The sequence below is a fragment of the Scleropages formosus genome, chromosome 1, assembly GCF_900964775.1.
Source record: "Scleropages formosus chromosome 1, fSclFor1.1, whole genome shotgun sequence".
Lineage (NCBI taxonomy): Eukaryota > Metazoa > Chordata > Actinopteri > Osteoglossiformes > Osteoglossidae > Scleropages > Scleropages formosus.
The window spans coordinates 5,000,042-5,019,675 of NC_041806.1; the positions used below are offsets into that span (position 1 = coordinate 5,000,042).

Below are 19,634 nucleotides of genomic sequence, written 5' to 3' on the forward strand. Positions count from 1 at the left end.
TCTTGCATCTCTGTCCAAAACAGGTTAATGTTAGGCTTGTACGCTAAGCTATACAGTGATTTGCCTGTTTATACATCTGGGTAATTTTTACTGTATCAATTCAGTGCAAGTACTGTGAAAAAGGGCACTACAGCAGGTGCAGGGCTTCGAACCCAGCTTCTTTGAGTGGAAGCTGGCTGCTGTAGTTAGTACAGCACTGATCTGTGAACAACTCGTGCTTTACCTCCGCAGTCATGTGATCTCATTGCGGTTAACGTCCTCCAGAGGCAGTTTCTATGTGGGGTCATCGTGTTCTGGGGGATGAGTCAGGTGCACAGATAGTGGTGATAATTTCAGTTGACAGAATGTTGGTTTTTACCCGAGTTACGATGGAGGATGCAGGGTGGACGCTGCATCCTCCAGTTGAATTCAAGTGAGGTTCTGCCAGGTGAGCCGAACACGGGTTTGGAAAGCTGGCTAGGCGGTTCTCGGGCTGAACCGTAGACTGTGTGTAGGTGAGGGTGTGTGATGCTCTGCGAGCTGGCGTGTCCCCTATGCTCAATCTTTGTATGTACTTCTCCTCGCGTCCACCTTGACCCTTGCAGTCTCTCGAAGGCATGACCACGGATGTCTCTCAGATGCACGTGTGCACCCCTCTGCTCCATGGGCCACAGAACACGGGCTACACCTACGCCCACAGGTGAGCGTGGCTCAGCTATAATCGTGTGTGTGTGTGTGTGTGTGTGTGTGTGTGTGTGTGTTGACCGCTTGCATGGGCATTGTGGTAGTCTTGATAGTAATGGGCTCAAGATGGGTTTTTCTTCATGTCTTATTACTTACACTTTCAAAGTACTAACATACCCGGCATTTTTTCCCCCCCCCCCATAAATAGAGATAGCGTAAGAACTCGACTGCGGTGCCGAAGCTTCACCAGATACGTCGAAAGACGGTGGGCGTGAATTTGAAGCACTGCGTATTGCTCTAGCTGTGGTTATGGCTCATAAAAAGCTGGCCAGGGGACTCCATACGCCCAGGTGTGTGCACGAGGCATCCCGGCTCAGAGCGAGAGGGCGGGAGCCTCCGCTTTGCCGCTGTTTTTCTCAACGGGAAAAACCGCCACTGTTGCCTCCGGCCCCCGTGGCTGTCCGGGTTGCTGACATTTGCTCGACTTGTTATTTAGCCGACACTTTTCTCCAAAGCAGGGTACTCGGAGTACACGGAAACAGAGAGGTACCAACACAGATATGCGGTTAAAGTACGGTCACTTAGTCCAGTACCGCTGTTTTTCCGTTCGCTTTATGCGTGGCTGCGTATGGAATTGATGACGAGCCCCTGATCCTCTGTGTCGCACTCAACTTACAAACTTTTTGATTTGTGAACCAACTCTTGGTGACAATTTAAGTTTGTAAGTCGGCGATAAACTATATTTGGGGATATTTGTTATATTTACCCAACTGCTCCCGTTCCCTAGGGGGTTCCGTGCTGCGTTGCTGAAATGGCCGTAGTGCTCTTGTGGAATATTTCATAATTTTAGAAATGGCCTTAACGGCTCTTAAAGCGTCATCTTGCGAGCTTTCAGCGGAATTGCTGGAAAAATGAGGGGTGGAAACCAGCAGAAGCAAGGAAAGATTTTTAATGGCCCCTTTTTTATTGCACTGATGATGGTGCTTGTGTGTCATGCCGTACCCTACTACCACATATGCCGTTGCTGTGGGGAGATGAAATTCTATACCCCCCCCATTCTGTTTTTAATGATGAAATAGAGGCACGCTCTGTGTTCCTGCCCGATCGCAAGCGTTTCACCCACAGCCCTCAGCAGGCTTCTCCTGGACTGTTGCAGCCAAGTGTGGGACGCAGGTGGGAACGGAGGCTGTTTTTTAATTTTTATTTTAAAAACTCCGCTCATATGGCTGGTGGGAGGTACAAGCAAAGTGCTCTGTGTTTGAGTAGCGGGAGGCAGTGGGGGGGTGGGGGACTGCTGTGTGCACACAGGGTGTGGTCACAGTCTGCACTGGCTGCTTCTCCCTTGAGAGGTGTACCGCCCTGATTCTTACACTGATGTGTGTGTTCCATTTATTTATTTTGTAATATAGTTATAGTCAGGGCCCTGCCCCCAATCCCACAGTTCCTCCTGCTGCCAGGGAAGCGTGTGTCCTGAAACTGAAAGCGGAGCCGCTTCGCCAGGGGATGTGCAATGGAGTCGATGGTTTCCGTAGTAACCGGCCATACTATTGAGGAGAAGGCAGAGCTCAGAGATGGGTGGATAGATTGAGGCACCGAAATGGAAGTTTCAAAAAGAGAGAACCACAGCGAAGCGAATGGTGCCCGAGTGTAGCTTTATAAATATACGTTATTCTGAATATTAAATATAAGAATAAAAGTGTGCTAAATGCAAATGAGGACACAGTTTGTATTTTGGGCTCATCTGTGGTCCACATCTGTCGACCATGTGGATACCGGGGGAGACTGGTGTCTGGACAGTTTCCTAGAACTTTATTTGATCCCTTTTACTTGATGAGTGAAATTCTTTTTTCAGTGTATTACCTTTCCTGAGACCAAGAGTCCAGAGAGGCCGTCTATGGTGTCAGGAAAAATGAAAGGCCGAAATGTTGAACTTGCCTCAATGTGAACAATCCCAAAAAATGTGGTTGGTTTTTAAAAAAAAAAAAAAAAAAAAAAAAAAACCTAAAGCAGTACATACAGTAATCCAAACTGCTGATGGGTTTCTGTGTGGTGTACACACCTCCGTCTGAGCGCCAGACTTCCTACGTGACCCGTCTCACACGCACAGCTAACACGCTCGTCGTTAAAACAAGGTCAAAGGTCTCTCTCAATGCTATCTGGTCCACTGATCATGTGTATCAGTGCTGCTCTCATTACCTTGATCCCCCTGAAAAAGACCTTTTAAGGAGTAATACAAAAGTTCAGAACAGTACACTTTCTGCTGGTTTCCCATGGAGGTGGTGGGAGAGTCATGCACTGCACCGCATACCTTTTGGAATGTGTGGAAAATGGGTGGCTCTTATTTTTCATTCTACTGTCCCTGGCTAGGGAAATGTGGCGCTGTGGCGACAGCTGCCTCGCCAGCTGTCCTGGCCCTGGGGGCAAGGGTTTTGGAGGGGGTGGGAGTGGCATATCAAGGCACTGTGGACAGGTGGGGCCAGAAGGCTGGGAAAGGACCTCATTGGCTGATCCCAGTAATCCAGCAGGTCTGGAGTAGGGAGGGACTGAGGGTAATGGAGGGTTGTGTGTGTCTAGAGGATGGCTGTATCACGCTAACGGAGTGATCTGGTGGTGTTTGATTGCAGGTTATTGTGTTCCTCCTGCTTTCCCACATGATAGATTTTCATTAAGCTTCTTTCCCTCTGCGGTGCAAAGTGCAGTCTGTGTGAATGGGTGTGTGTGAGAGAGATCAAGTCGGCGGTTCCTCGGTCCGATGTAGGTCGGCGCATTGCTCTACGTTGAATGTCCCTGGGCAGAGTGATCTCTCCCGGCGTTGCTGTGGGTCCGACTGCATGGCCTCGAGGCATGAGCTGGGAGAAGACGTGGAACCTGGAGAGCTGGGGCTGGACCGTGCTGTGCGTAACCTGTGTGTGTGTGTGTGTGTGTGTGTGTGTGTGTGTGTGTGTGTGTGTGTGTGTGTGTGTGTGTGTGTGTGTGAGACAGATTGAAAGGGCTTCTGTTTCTAAACTGTGGTTGGAGGCCTCCAGGGGGGCATTTGGGACATGCTGTGTTGCTCATTTGCTGGCTGGCAGCTGTTAGGTGGAGCTTGAAGTGTGTGTGTGTGTGTGTTTAAATGCCAAGGCTATTCCGTCAACCCCGGTAAGATCACCTCCACTGGGATTTCATTTGCACTGATCCAGTGTTTATTACATCTTCTGTACCTTTTTGTACCACGTTACACACCGTGTCGCTTCCTGTCATTCTGACTGCTGAATGAGCCTTATGTATTCGACTAGCTGACACTTTTCTCCGGAACATAAAATATGAAATTTGAGTATTAAGCTTACATTTATACAGTAGGGTATTTTCCTGTGTAATTGCACGGTAAGTTCCTTGATCAGGAGGTGGGATTCAAATCGAGGTTCTTTAATTCCAAGCTGATGCTCTAACCACTACGCCACCTGCTGCCCCATGTTCTTCCTTTTATTCTTCATGTATCAGTCTAAGTTCAGTTGGAAATATGGGTTTGCTGTTGCTATAGAGCTCAAAACATTTTTTACAGAAGTCTTTATGAAATGTATTCAAAACAGGTGACTTCTGCTGTCATGCTTAAAAGAAAGAAAAAACCAAGAATGTGACGATGCGGTGTTGTACTGGATGGCCCTGGTGGGGAGAGTACAGGCGACAGCTACTTAGTGGGCTTTTTGAGTCCGACACTTTGCTGAGTTGAAGAAATCAACGTTTTGTCTACTTCCAAAATAACAAATTATTAGAAAATTTTTTTTTTTTGGTGCGTGTGCCATGCATCGTTTTAAATGGATTCCATCAGGGTTTGTCAAGTAGGCGTCACTGTACACTGGCTCCTCAAGTTATGAATTGTTCAAGATATGAACGTTTTCCAGTTTATTTTAATTGCTCTTCGCTTGAATGTTGCCTTGAGGCCAAAGTGACCGGTGTTTATGTGCCTCGCTGGTGGGTGTCGGTAAAGAGCACCTCGGTAAAACAGGAATGAGGGACCGCTTTTATTCAACTCGCTTCCGCAGTGTTTACACCTTGTGTCTGGTGTTCCTGAGAGCTGGTTATCTAACATAGGAAATTCATCTCATTTGAGATGAATCAGCTGACAAGATTCTGTGGAGAAAAGGTGTTTTTATTTTCAGTCATTTTACACTAGTTTTGATTTTAGGCCAGCTTAAAACATCTTGCAGGATATTTTTTAAAAATATTTTTCCATTTAAATGTATTAAATTGGCATGTCTCAGCTGTGTGTGTGCATATATAATTAGACACACAACCAAGCCAGCGAATACATCGAAGGACACCGGTGCCATTAAGGGTTAACGGTAACTTGTTGGTTAAAGTAACTTTGGACTTATGAACAAATCGACTTACGGACGCAGTTCCGATCCTGTGAGCGTGGATTTGCCACCTACTTAATACTAAATCCATCCTGTACATTTCACTTTTTCCCCCACACCTGTCGAATGTGCCATAAAGTTTAGAAAAGAGGCAAATTGCAGCCGTGTGACCCTTGTACACCCTCACTCTCCTTCCCCCCCCCCGCCTCTTAGCTCCAGCTACTCGTCGAAAGCCCTTGATTACGAGAGAGAAAACAACACTGGCCCTGCGTTCAGCACGCCCAGGATGTCCCGCAGGAGCCTGCGGCTGCACGCCATGGACGGTCGCCGTGGCGACGAGAGCCCGGCCGACCTGTCGCTCAACCGCAGCATCGGCTACAGCAGCAGCGCGTCCGGTCGGAGGGAGTCCAGGTGAGAGGGCACCACGCGGCACTCCGCTGTTCCTCCGCCACGCCTCAGCCTTCCTCCCGTCCCTCAGCCCTCGTTTTTCATCGCCCTCAGGATGCTGAGGAAGCAGAAGGAACGGCAGCAGCCGCCCCAGTCGAACGTCCAGCTGCTGCTGTCCACGCCGCTCAAGTCCCAGGGACCCGGCAGCCTGCGCAGCTGCACGGCCAGCGACGCCTCCCTGCTCTCCAGCGTGCTGGACGAGTCCTCCACCCTGGCGGAGAGCTTCTGGGGTGAGTGCCGATGACCGCGTCGCGTGGTGAGTGAGAACGCGCTGCGCGTGCGGGAGGGTGGTAGAGCGACGGTGGGCTGCGACTTTGACCTTTAACCTGCCCCTCTTATCATATTGAGACGCGGGTGACGACGTGGCTCTCGGAGGTCCTTTGCCAGAAAGCTTTTCTTTAAAGTTTTGAGAACAATTTGGGTTCTGACATATTTTAAAATTGAAAGTAGTTTTTATTGTTCATTTTGTTTCTCCAGCTCGGTGTTAGTAAATGACTTGTAGTAAATGATGATTTTGAGTGCTAGATTTACATATTCATTTAGCTGATGCTTTTCTCCAAAGCGACTTAGAATATTAAACTTGGTTATTTAGCCATTCGTAGAGCTGGGTAATTTTATGGGACCAGGATAGGTACCTTGCTCAAGGCTACTACAGCCAGAGGTGGGACTCGAACCTGTGACCTTTGCGTCTAAAGGCAACGGCCTTGACCACTACGTTGCCAGCTCTAATAACATTTAAAGTTATAATTAATAATGTTAAAGCATTCCTTTTCTCATGGCTAAAATAAAAATTTGAAATGAAGGCAATTTAATAGCAGTTGTGCCTATATGTGTATAAAGTTTGAATCTAACCATTGAATTTTTAATTTAAATGCTTTCATTAAAGGTAACTGAGTAGGGGTAGGTAGGGTAAATGCCGTCTAGCTGAATTCGACGTGTCTCGACCACCTTGTGTGGTTTTCATGGTACGGAAGCGATTTACCGTGTCTTTGGGCTACGAATATGCGAACTCCCCACTTACCGAGCTGGATTCGAACCTATGGCCAAACGCGCAGCTCAGGCATGGAGTCCCCAGTGCTACCCACTGTGCTGCTGTTAATGTACTGTTCTTTCACATGGTTTAAATGTTTCCTTCCGATTTGTTTAGGAAATATAACACAGAATTGCTCTGATATTAAAATATGGTATGGAATTGTCCTGGTTTGGTGTTTTGATTTAAAATGGGTGAGGGGGGTGGGGTGTGTGTGCCTGTCTGACTTAATGGACGTGTGTTCTGACCGCTGGCTCAGACCACACATTGACCGCAGGCTGCAGCGAGACCGCTGACCACAGCGTGGTGTCGTCATCCAGCGGGAACATCCACTCGGCGCAGACGCAGACCACCATGGTGAGCGGCTACATCTGCGGCGACTGCCAAGGCGAGCGGCGGGACGCCCCCTCCGCCCCTTCCTCGCCCCCCCCGCCGTCCTCCACGGTCTACTGCCGCAAAAACAAGCCAGGTGAGGGTCCGCATCCGCGGGCCGGTCCCAAACCGGCACCTGTCCGATCCCTCTTTGGGCTCATTTGTTGCCGTGTAAGAGGATTCCGGAAAGCTCTTCCGCTAAGCTCCTCAGTGCCGCTGCTGATGTCACACATGGTGATCTCAGCTGGGCTCCTCGACGTGCTGCCCGCGTTCTCATCTCCCCGTGGCTTCTCTCCAGGTGCGCTTCCATCGCTCTCGAACACCTGCCTGCGCTACGGCAGGAAGGCGGCTGCAGCCGTCGTTTCCATAGTAACCGTGCTGTTGTGGACCCTTCTGCCCAAGATCTACAGAGGAGGGAAAGGTATTGGTCATACTTGCACACGTACACGTTCGGAGTCGGGGCAGCAGGTAGTGTAATGCTTAGTGGCCGACTCTGGAGCTGGAGGTCACGGGTTCAGATCCCACCCTTGGACAAAGTACTTGTACCCCGAATTGATTCAGTAAAAATTACCGAGCTGTATAAACGGGTACTTTGGAGAGAAGTGTCAGAATGAATAAATCTGTACGCTGTCTTTTCTGCTTTCTCCTCCCCTGCACGTGCCTACACAGTAAAAGGGGCTGCTGGGAAATTTCTCCCTCTTTGGGGGGGGTCACGATTTTGTTGGGGAGGGAACTGATGCCAAATCCCGGGTTTGGACTCCTTCCAGGTGTCCTGACGTATCTCTCCGGTGTAGTCCTGCGGGTCGGATCGAATGCTGCTGCCGCTTCGGCGACCCTAACGCAACGCCTGACGTTAACGACGGGGGATCGGGGACGAGCTGCCGTGGATGGAGGTACTGACCACCCACGCATACTGCAGTTGTTTCACCAGTCTCTCCTCCATGCCGCTTCTGGCTGGCCGCTGGCAGGCAGCTCCGTCACTGGTGCGGTACGTCAGAGTGCTTACTCCATGCACGCAGATGTGAGACACCTCCTGAGAACGATGCACTGTGGCGAGAAGACCGTTAGTATTTTGTTCAGGTGCTCTGGTTTCCTCCCACAGTCTGATTGGTGATTGTGAATTTATCTCGTGATGGCCTGACCTCCTGTCTATGATGTACCCTGCATCATACCCCTTGCATTTGGGATAGGAGAAAAGGGCCATGGTGACCCCCATTGAACAAGAGGTTATTGATTATAGATAGATTACTAAGTGACCAGGGGGGTGCGGTGGCGCAGTGGGTTGGACCACGGTCCTGCTGTCCGGTGGGTCTGGGGTTCGAGTCCCGCTTGGGGTGCCTTGCGACGGACTGGCGTCCCGTCCTGGGTGTGTCCCCTCCCCCTCCGGCCTTACGCCCTGTGTTACCGGGTAGGCTCCGGTTCCCCCGTGACCCCGTATGGGACAAGCGGTTCTGAAAATGTGTGTGTGTGTGTGTGTGTGTGTGTGTGTACTAAGTGACCTTGGAAGGTGTCGACTAAATACTTAACAATGAAAAGTTTCTTTACATTTATTAATCTCCTCCGAAGCAACTTAGAATTTTAATTTATTCATTGACCCATTCATACAGCTGGAGCAGTTTTTTTGGGTAAGTACTTTACTTTTCTCAAGGGTACTACAGTCAGTTGTGGCATTCGAACCTGCGACCTTTGGGTGCAAAGTCAGTTGCTTTACCAGCTCAGAAAAGTGCATCTTAAATGAATTGACATTTTCTTTGGCACCTTTTAAATCTGTTTGCTGCTCCCCATATTCCTTGCAAGCAAATGGTCCTCCATCGCATTGGCCGTCACCACGGCAACTTGCAAATGCACTCTGCCTCCGCCTCACTTGTTCCCCTCTCCGGATCACGTGGGGGAGATACAATAAAGGAGTAGAGGAAGAAAGTTTTCCGATCACTGACCGGGGGAAAGGAATTAGTGTTTGAGAATATTAAACACAGCATTTGCGTTGTGTTCCAGTTTACTCCGGTAACCGCGGCAACAGGAACGCCAGGGGTGTGACAGCTGATGGGAAGATGACTGGACCTCTCTGTAAGTGTCCTTCGTTACGTCAGGTCCTTGGTGTTCCTTAATTACTGCTCTACGTTTATTATTCTGTTTACATTTTATTAATTTTTCTCCAAAGTCACGTGCAGCTCGGTACACAAGTAAATTTCGATAACGGGAGGAGAGATTTCGATTGAGATGCAGGATTCTCAAATGTGCAGTCAGTCCTGTAGCACCATTCAACCAACATACAGTGTTGATTAAAGGACGGTAACCCCTCATATCCCTTAATTTTACCACAAAATTATTTAATGAGGTAGAGTTTCTCATGTGACATAATAGGTGTGTAAAGACCAGTTCCATATGTTGCATTAGAGGAAATCGTGTGTAGTAAAAATGAGTAGTGCAGGAGTAAAAAATAACTGAAGTCCAAGTTGTATTAATTAAACCAAGTAGGTAAGTAGAATCGGGGTGTAAATCAGTCAATTTCACAAGTTTATTTTTGAGATTTACAGATGACATTTAACTTTTTTTAAAAATTAGACAATGACCATCCCTATAGAGTTCACGCACTTTCAAACAGCACTGTATATAACGTGAAAAGCTGAATATCGAATTGTTAGTGTTTTGTTTTTAGATAATATAGTGGAAGTTGACGGGGCAGGTAGATCAGCTGTCCGGGGTTCGAAAGAAATGTTTCGACACCTTTCTGGGGTGTTGAAAGGGATTCAGCAGTTCTGAGGGGGAGAGGGGAATCATTCCAAAAAAAACCTTTTGGGCTTTCGGTTTCGGACCTTTTGGGTGCGGGACACTGTACGCTCCCAGAAGCCCCTCATGGTAATGACATCTGCCTGCCCCCCCCCCCCCTCGCTGTGTGTGTTGACCTTTGGCCTGTTTGCAGTCATTTGCTTAGTGTTTACTCATGAGGAGTTGAGTGTTTTTCCACATCCTGATCAGTGTGTTTCTCGCACATTGTCCCTTACACCCACACACTGCGGTGGGATTATGTTTCCTTTTTTGCTTCTGACAAAGGACCGTAACAGAACACAACACTCATTCCTCTAAACGCTCAGGGCATCGCAGAGCAAAAAAAAAAAAAAAATTCTACACACAGCTCGACTGGTGAACCTGGAGCTCAGGTCCTTCTGCAATCCCATGATCCTTCAGCGCACTTGAGAGTGAAAATGTTGCCCATTTCTCTCTGCATTCGTTTGCTAAATTACGGGCCCTGTCCACTTACTCCCCTTCTACCGCACGTGTGTGTGTCTGCATACAGGGAAGGCTGCCACGGGTGTGTTCCGGTGGGTCGGGACGACGTGGTACCAGCTGGCGAGCCTCATGTCCTTGCTCGACGTTTTCGTCCTGACGCGGTGAGACGTCAAGGCCGCGCTCGGGCTGCGACGCAACCCCATCCCCTCGGTTCGCGCCGCACCTAGAAATGAAAGCGCGTGGTGCAGTCAATAAGTTCTAAGACTCTCCGTGGCCAGAAGCTGGTGGTGCAGCGGTGCCGCACGGTGGTCAGTCTTGGAACTAAGTGGAGAGTGTACCTGTGCGGATTTCCAATGAGATGTTGACCTTGCAGGTGCCTTCCGAAGCTGTACAGACTGCTGCTGTTCCTCCTGCCTCTGCTTCTCTTCCTGGGTGAGTGCGTGTGCGCGTGCAAGACATTAATATTTCATTGTTCCGGTGTCCAGCAGTGACTTAAGTGGATGAAGTGAGTGTTCTGGTGGTGCTAAAAGAAAGCGAAAGACAAATTTAGAAACGAAAGTGAAAATAGTGTTGCAGCTTAAATTTAATTCTCTATTTAATGATTTTAAAAAGTTTTAATATGGGGAAAAAATGTGAATTTGGAAAAATTGCCATTATGTCACACAGCATTCATTCCTGTGAATTGTTCACATACTCTTATGTTTCTAGTAACGGGATTTTTGTTTGCCAGTTGACTTGCAACAGGGGTGTGTGTGGTTGCATGCGTATTATATATCATATCGCAATTTCTCGTCTTACAACATTGATCCGTTTCTGAAAACGTTGAGGATATCAGTTTCGGTTACCGAAAGCCTATGCCCCATTATTTTAAATGGGGGGGTGGGGGGGGTGAAGCCCATCTGAGAATCACAAACCAGTTTTTCCGAATATCACTAAAACACCTATAAAATAAAGAAGAAATTGTGTTTTGCGAATTTTCGTTCTGGAACTTGAAGTGGGTATCGATAGCCTTGAGCGATTTGTATCGAAACCTTGGGTAAAGAGTTTGTAAATCAACGGATGCTTTATTACTTATATGCACGTAAGTGTGTGCGCGCCAGCGGATGGTTGTCTTCACCCAGTCCACCTCTCCAGGTCTGTGGCACTGGGGTCCGTCCAGCCTCCCGGGGTTCCTGCCCATCGGCGTGACGCAGTGGCGGGTCGCACCCGCTACCCATGTGGAGGTGGACAGCGTAGAGGGGACGAGTCGCCAGGCTGCGGTCGCACCTGCGCAGGTAAGAACAGCCGGTCCTCTTTCGAGGACACAGAGCAGAGTACCTTACCACATCTATTTGTGCTGCAGGGGGCGTGGTGGTTAGAGTGACAGCCTTGCACTTGAATCATCCAGGTTCCGATCCCTCCGCCTGCTGTCGTACCCTTGATCAAGGCACTTAGTAGAGTAAAAATTACCCTGCTCTATGAGGATAGATCATTGTAAGTAATTTATCACTGTAAGCTGCCTTGGAGAAGCTCATTTACATTGGTTTGTTTTACACTGTTGGGTTGCTTGCAGTGATGTATAAAGCTGGGTAATTTTTACTGTATCAGTTTGGGGTAAATACCTTACAGCGGGAGGGGAGATTCGAACCCGGGTACTTTGAGTGGAACACAGCAGCTGGAAACGTTATGCCACCTGATGTCATCTAAAGGCCACATTTCCCCCCCCCCCCCCCCCCCCCCCCTTTTTTTTTTTTTTTACACAGAGCGTCACTGCTGGTTCCAGCGGGTCGGAGCGCCTGGCTTGGCTGGAGCGACGGCTAGAGCAGCTGTGGGAAGACGTGCAGCTGGGCGGTCGGAGACGGGAGCGACTGCACGCCGACATCTTGGCTCAGCAGCAGGCCCTGCGTGAGCGCATGGAGGAGATCACGGACCGGGCCGCCCTTGGGCGCTGGGTCTCCGACCTCATGGAGCAAAGGCTGGCCGCCCTGAGGGCAGAACTGCAGCAGGGGGTGCCGCGGGCAATGCAGGTGACGCTTGGGTCAGCGTGACGTGAGGGCGCGTGTTGTCGCAGGGCGCGATCTCATGACCGTTCCGTGTCGCAGAGCTCCGCGTCCCGCCTGGCCGAGCTGGAGCAGCAGCTGCGGACGCTGGAGACCAAGACCGAGGTGAACGGCGCACCCGTGGCCCCTGCAGCTGACGTTTTAACCAGCAGGGGGCAGTGTGACGGCCCCGGGGAATGCTGGGAGTTCGATATGCTGCAGCGTCACCACTAATGTTCCTCAGTATGGGGTTTACTGCGATTTACACTCCACCAGGGGCGTGCAATGTGTGCCCCACCATTCCACAAAATAACATTTTAAAAAATTTATATGTACTATAAATAGTATAAATTCTGTATCTAGTACAGTTAGATTCGCATACGTGAACACATCTACTACGATACAAACTAATCTTTCAATCGACATTGAAGATTCACTGTCACTTGGTATTTGCCAGCTGTTTTTAAGCATTCGGCCCTCGAACCTGTTTGTAGTAAGGATTCTGCACTGGAGCCTCCGTGGCAATAACATTTTCGTGAATAACTTGTTGCCCTATAGACCCAGAAATTTTTTTTCCAACAAATATAAAGATAACTATGAAATTAATTTCTGCATTCATAGTTTAAGATTATAAAATAGAATGGAATAGATTTATTGTTCTTACCTGTATTTGAGAAATGGGCTCTCGTGATGGATCTGCGGTGTGGAATGAATGTCAATGTTCTGTCCAGGTAATGTATTCGCTGATTGCTTCATTGATTGGCTGACTGTTTCAGGAAGTGCTGCGAAGGCGGGCCACGCTGATCGCACCTCCGGCCAGGTGAGCTCGTTCCCATAAGCAACACCTGTTTCGTGCTGGCGGGGAGCTCGTGGTAACCATAGCGAGGGGTTTGTGCAGCTCTATAGCTCATCAAACCCCCCCTCCGCCCCCCACCCCAGCGCTGCTGTAGCTGTCCAAGGCGACGCCCACCGTACCCTCATGGCACAGGTGCAGAGGCTGGAGGCGGAGCTTGGCCGTGTGCGGCAGGACCTCCAGGGGGTGATGGGATGCCAGGGCAGGTGTCAGCAGCTGGATGCCCTGCAGGAGACGGTGAGTGTTTGTGTGTGTGAGAGAGGACATACTGCAGGACACTTCTCTTGCAGTAGCCCTTTTTTTCTGTTGAATGTTTAATTTGGGCTGCACAGTTGAAAGTGTGGGTTGGATCCCTGCTAGATTTGTGTAGGTTTCCTCTAGGTGCTCTGGTTTCCTCCCACAGTCTAAATGCATGCAGTTCAGGTGGATTGGTGACGCTGAATTCTCTGTGTGCCTGGTTGAGTGTGTGTGTGCGTGCATATGTGGCTGCCCTGCAGTGGACTGGCGTTGCGTCCAGGGTGTACCCGCTCAGCCCTGTGCCCAGTGCTTCCAGGATAGGCTCCAGATCACCGTGACCCTTATTGAAACTGGATGAATGTTTTTCCAGCAACAGTAACAACACTTGGTTACAGCCACATAAAAACTGCAACATGTTATGAATATATCCAGATACAAAACTCAATATTCTCTAATTTAAAAATATTTTTAAAAAGTGATCAACTCCCAGTGATCATATTTGATTTTGCAGTGGTTCTTGATCCTTGAGACCTGTTTAGTCACCCCCCAAAAACCTGGCTTTTTCAGTTCATTGAATAAATCACAGCAAAGCATTTCCTTTAATTCATTCTTATTGCTGAACAACAGATGGTAAAAAGCCTGTCACTGCCAAGATCTGAGTGCCTTGATTTAAAGTACTATAAATATAAATGTATAATTAAATCACTGAATAATTGTACCTTAACACTGAGTCGCTCTGGAGAAAATCGTCAGCTAAATGAATACATGTAAATACTTGAATATAAATACAGTGGCGCAGATGTTCATTGTAATCAGACACCTGATGCATTTTACAAGGCAAAAGACATTTAACCTATCAAGTCGTGGTTTATTTCTGCAGACTGAAGGGTTACTCAGCTGAAGCTTTTTGTTTTAAAATGGTTTCTATTTTAATTCAGTGGCGCCATAAAGGCCAATTAAAAAAAAAAAAAAAAAAAAATCAGGTGAAATCCCTTGATTTAGTAAGCACCTACACAAGCCCCTTGCTCATCCTCCTCTACTGTGCGCAGGTGTCTGCGCAGATGAGGCAGGAGCTGCGGATGCTCTTCTTCGGCCCCGAGCGGGGGCACGAGGTGCCGGAACCCCTGCTTCCGTGGCTGTCCGCGCACTTCGCGAGGAGCTCCGACCTGCAGGGGACGCTACTCGATCTGGAGCGCTCCATCCTGAGGAACGTCTCCCTGCGATCGGAGCGCAGCGGGCGGCCGCCCTGCCCACGGACCGTGGCCGACGCGGTGGGGCGCACCGCGGGGGCTGCTGGGATGTCGGAGGAGGTGCGGCTTCTACTGCACCTTAGCCGTCCACAGGACGGGAACGTGAAGCTTAGTGTTTAGAGCAGCGGCCTCTGGTCACGGGTTCAAATCCCACCCTCTGCTGTAGTACCTTTTGAGTGAGGTCCTTACCCAGAATTGCTCCAATAAAAAATATTTTACCCATAAAATTTATCTGGTTAAATGAGTAAGTTGCTGTAAGAAGCACAACTCAGGAAGTCACTTTGGAGAGAACTTTGGATAAATTTAATAAACGTTGAGCTGATGCGACATTTACATTTATTTTTGTGCTCATCCAGTTTTTAACAAAACCCTAAATGTCCAGGTTTAAAATATCTGGGTGTTGCACGGAAGGAAGCAAACTCCCAAAATGGCTCTGGCATAAAGAAATTGCCCAAAATAGGATGTTTGCTTTTTTCCTTTATTTTTTGACAAATTTGGGTACTTTCCAGCAATGGAAAAAATGAAAATGCAGACGGAGCACTGTGTGAGGTTTTTTTTTTTTTCTTCCCCCCCCTCCCTCTCTAGATTTCTTAATTTGTCCATCTTTCAGACAGTTGTGTAAATTAAAGCAAATTATTTCTCATGGCTCCACAACTAACATTGAGCCCTGTGTACAGATCTGTTCTTCTCTCAGCTTCAGTATCTGTTTGACTTATTTAAGATCTTCCCATCATGTACGTGTCTCTCCATCGCATCTCATGCGATTGCTTGCTGTCCGTCTCTGATTCTCCCCCAGCAAGTGCGGCTCGTTGTGAAGAACGCGCTGAAGCTCTACTCCCAGGATCGGACTGGTCTCGCTGACTTTGCCCTGGAGTCCGGAGGTAGAACTTTTCCCTCGAGCTCCTGGGAAGGACCGTTCGTGTGTGTGTGTGTGTGTGTGTGTGTGTGCGCGTGTGACACGAGACATGTGGTCGACTCCCTGCTGACTCTCAGCAGTATGGATGGAGCCATGTTCCCTTCATGCCCTGAGTGAATGAGCCTGTTCTTCCCCCAATGCCTCTCTTATGGTTAACGTGACGCAGACCTTAAAGCATAAAGGGATCAATTGGAGAATTTGTGGCATGTGCTATTCTGCAGTGCATTGTGGGAAAGTGCTATTCTTTTCATTCGTCGTTCAGAGAAATCGAAAGAGATGTGAGGTGTGGCATCTTTGTCACGCTCAAAGCGGCAGAGATGCCCTCGGGTACGAGCAGAAGGCCTTCTTTAGGCGTCGACACTGACGCAATGCACCGATGTGCCTGCAGGGGGCAGCATTCTGAGCACGCGCTGCTCGGAGACCTTCGAGACCAAGACGGCGCTCATGAGCCTGTTCGGCCTGCCGCTGTGGTACTTCACCCAGTCGCCCCGCGTAGTCATACAGGTACACCCCGCCCACCAACCCCACCCTCTTCTACTTCCCAATGTTCTTTAATCCGTTATGCAAATTGAAAGTGCAGTTTGAGGTCAGTCTCAAGCCACCAGCCTCCCTATGACGGATAAACATGTCTGTCACCCCCCCCCCCCGACAGCCTGATGTCCACCCAGGGAACTGCTGGGCCTTTAAAGGCTCCCAGGGTTACCTGGTGATCCGCCTCTCCACGAGCGTGTTCCCTACAGCCTTCTCGCTGGAACACGTCCCCAAGGCTCTTTCCCCAGCCGGCAACATCAGCAGCGCCCCCCGACACTTCTCGGTCTACGTAAGTTTTTATATTAATTGGTCTTATTGATTTTTGTTTTATTTTAGATTTTATTATTGGCATGGCAGTTTTAGGATTCATTTATTTACTGAATGAAGATTTTAACCATTGGGAATGATGAATGGAGAGATTTTTACTTGTCGAGTTGGACGGTGTGGAACGAGACACCCTTGGTGAGCTGGTGATCCATTCTGATCTGGGGGGGAAAAAAAAGCATAGGTCCGGTCAGAGACTGCCTGTTTTGGGCAAGAGAGAGAACACGTACTTGTATAGAACACTGGAACACTCCACTATGGAACGTAATGCAATACCAGATATGGAGGATCTCATGCACACGCGCACACACACGGCATGCTGGTCACCATGCCACCCTCCCACACCTCTTACTGTCTAAGCTTGCAAGCTAAGTTCCACAATCAGTATATTTTTCCTCCAAATTGTATTAAGCATCAATATTAAAGTATTTAAAACGCTTCAATACAAGTTACCCAGAACTCAAACATATTAAACTCCATTCACTCATTAAAATGAGAAGTGAAATGTAAAATTTTCAAAAGTCTCAATTTCATTTAACAGAATGTGAAACCACAGAAAACCCAACATTCTAAAATGAGAACCATATACCATGATTTACGTATTTACGATACGTAAAGCCATTAACAAGCCTGCAGTATAAAATCTGTCGTTTTCACCATCTTTGCTTTTCTTAACCGTCACTCCATTATCAATAAATTTTAAACGCAACCATTAATGCATTAAACAAGAAAAAACAATCAAAATGCCTGTTTAATATCAAGAGTTAAAATCAACGATGAAACAACTTTTCTGAACAGAACTCCTCCCCATCTCCTGGGCAGGACCCCACACTAGATCCCAAACTGAAAGTAGGGCGGGGACCCTGCTTAGGACAAATCAATGATCAATGCATATGAATGATCAGAGCTGGGGTGGGGGAGGGGGAGGTGATGTGATCTTTTCGGCCTTTCTGAGGGGTGTAGTTCTGGTGACTAGCTCTCCGTATATACTCCAGCTCTGTGTGTATGTTCAGTTCAACAGCGAGTGAACTGATCGCTCTTGTATTCAGTTGCAATACCCCAGTGCAGGTGTAGCAAATGAAATGAGAATTAAAAAAAATTCTAAATTATTAAAGGTGGTGACCCAAAAAAAAAATCACTGACTTGTCACTGTGGAAGTGTAGTTTACTGCATGCGGTGGCTGGCACTCGCGTTATTGACCTGTACCAAGAAGCCATGACCGATCGATCGCTGACCCTGCGCTCTGTCTCGAGGGCCTGGAAGACGAACAGCAGGATGAAGGGAAGCTGCTGGGGAGCTATACCTATGCTGAGGATGGTGATTCCCTGCAGACCTTCCCTGCAACGGTAAATGCATGAGACAGGTTACCCAGCTCTGCTCGGGGTTCGTCCCCTTTATTGTATGACTTGTGTGAAATTTTCACAATTTTTATGTGCAAGGACATGGGGTGGGAACGTGGTCTGAGAAGAAAGGAAAGTAAAGGGCAAACATGGGGCTGAGATTCAGACTTGAGAAATGTGGCTTCTGTGGTAACAAAGCCATGGTGGTTAGGTTTGTGTACAGTAACTATGCGATTGTATTAGGGAGGTATGGCAACCGGGTGCAAGTGTTAGTGTGTCGGCTCCTCCTGCAGGTGCCACTGTGACTTTTTTAATTTTTTTTTTAATATTCAGATGCTTTATTTTTAATGTACAATAAGATAAATAATCTTTCAGCTCTATTGTATCCATTTGCTCTTTATATGCTGGATTGAAAAATACCTTACTTCTAAACTTACTAGCATGCATACACCTTTTTGATTTGATTGAATTAGGACATTTAGGAGAATTTAAGTTGAGGTGCTCTTCTTGGAACAACTTGCTGACATTCTTTTGGTTCCGTCTCTTCCAGGAGGACAATGACCAGGCTTTTCAAATAATCGAGCTGCGTGTTTTGTCCAATTGGGGTCACCCGCATTACACCTGCCTGTACCGCTTCCGGGTGCACGGGGAGCCCCGGCCCACGTGAAGAACCGCCTGCCTCCATACTTCATTCAGTCCAGCCTTTAAATCCCGGTCCCTGTAGCAGAGAACTTCCTGCAGAGGGGCAGTGGTCAGTCATGAGTTGACATGAACTGAAGGGGATTATATGTAATTGGTGATCATATGTCGGGGGGGGGGGGGGCACCATGAAGTTACTGCAAGATGTAATAAATCACTGAATCAGCACATGAGGTGGGGGTGCCCTAATGGAGACTGTAAAATATTAAACCCACCATGGACTTTCCAAGGCTGATTCTCCTCTCTAGGCTGCAGTGCTGACGACTCTGCACTGAAGCCCCCAGATGGATCCAGGTCTCGGGGACTGAAAACCGCACCCCTCCATTCTGCACTTGAGGGAATCTATGTCCTCGACCTCTAGCGCTACTTCGTTTTTGTGTTTGGATGGTTTCTACTTGTCTGTCCGTGCGTTTTGCATCCCCCGCTCGATGCTTTAAATAGAAACAACTGCGTCTCAGCCTCGGTTCTGCCAACCAGCTGGTTTCTTTCACTGGTGTATGTTGCACATTAAATCCAAATTCAAAGCACATCCTGACTGTAAGGATTCGGCAGCATCACCAACAAGAGAAGTGTAAGACTGAGAAATGCTGATGTGCCCAAGCCGTGATCTTCAGATTCTGCTTGTTGCAGCATGATGATGATGATGATGTGTAAGCGCTGTATGGCCTTGGGTAAAAATGTGGGGAAAACCTCCCCAGTTCAGTTTGTGACTATGGTAAAATAGAGATCAGCTACTTGAGCTAAAGCCGCCTGTTATAAGTTGGAGGCTGTTGTCTTAGGGCCTGTCATTTTGCGTAGTCCCTTCTGTTCACCAGCGATTCCAAGTCACGGGGGAAGGAAACGACACTTTGCTAACAGCTTATTGAGTCTTTCATATTGGTGATTGCTACACAAAAAAATCGGATCGATCTCGTATCTTTAAATTTGCAGTGATCGTACCGGGCAGTTCATCCAGATGCTCAACATTATATTAAGTTGTGAAAGTCAAGCTGCGTCTGCCAGTTTTGTGGAATTATATAATTTATACATACCTACTTGCTAAAAATCTTTATTTTTGTAAAGAATTTAAAACTTTTGTAACTTTTCAGATTGTATAGGTGTGTTTTTACATATTTGCTTTTATTTTGGTCTTTAAGAAGCACAAAATTTAATAAAGAACTTAATTTTTGAGAGTTTTGGAGCGTTTGTCCTGTCTCTTGTAAATTAACATTTTCAATTAATATAGTAATGATTTCTTTAAGGATAAATAGTGGAGAGGGAGAGGTTGTGTGTGTTCAGATTGGAGTACAGCTCTTTAAATCATATGTTAGAACAAATTCATCTTGGTCATCCATGGTTAAATTAAGGCAGGTCTTTGGTCTCCTTTCTGTTTTATAAATATAGTTT

General features: G+C 47.7%; 1 protein-coding gene across 1 annotated transcript; it reads left to right on the forward strand.

Moving 5' to 3' along the window:
• The first annotated feature begins 1 nt into the window (after position 1).
• Positions 2 to 19,373, forward strand: LOC108930175 (SUN domain-containing protein 1-like). Its single transcript, XM_029257002.1, has 20 exons — positions 2 to 679; positions 5,214 to 5,411; positions 5,502 to 5,677; positions 6,737 to 6,946; positions 7,148 to 7,270; positions 7,617 to 7,742; positions 8,845 to 8,916; positions 10,148 to 10,241; positions 10,454 to 10,512; positions 11,215 to 11,354; positions 11,823 to 12,086; positions 12,162 to 12,224; positions 12,875 to 12,918; positions 13,038 to 13,188; positions 14,238 to 14,498; positions 15,235 to 15,319; positions 15,743 to 15,858; positions 16,007 to 16,174; positions 17,463 to 17,555; positions 18,100 to 19,373. The coding sequence occupies exons 1-20, from the start codon at positions 597 to 599 to the stop codon at positions 18,214 to 18,216; spliced, it is 2,643 nt and encodes an 880-aa protein (XP_029112835.1). The 5' UTR covers positions 2 to 596; the 3' UTR covers positions 18,217 to 19,373.
• Positions 19,374 to 19,634: the final 261 nt, after the last annotated feature.

What these genes read in the sequence shown, in the direction of transcription:
- LOC108930175 (XM_029257002.1), top strand. Translation starts at nt 597, where the DNA reads ATGACCACGGATGTCTCTCAGATGCACGTGTGCACCCCTCTGCTCCAT. An exon ending in GATCTACAGAGGAGGGAAAG is followed by an intron (nt 7,271 to 7,616) that starts GTATTGGTCATA and finishes GACTCCTTCCAG; the next exon opens with GTGTCCTGACGTATCTCTCC. An exon ending in GACGTTTTCGTCCTGACGCG is followed by an intron (nt 10,242 to 10,453) that starts GTGAGACGTCAA and finishes TTGACCTTGCAG; the next exon opens with GTGCCTTCCGAAGCTGTACA.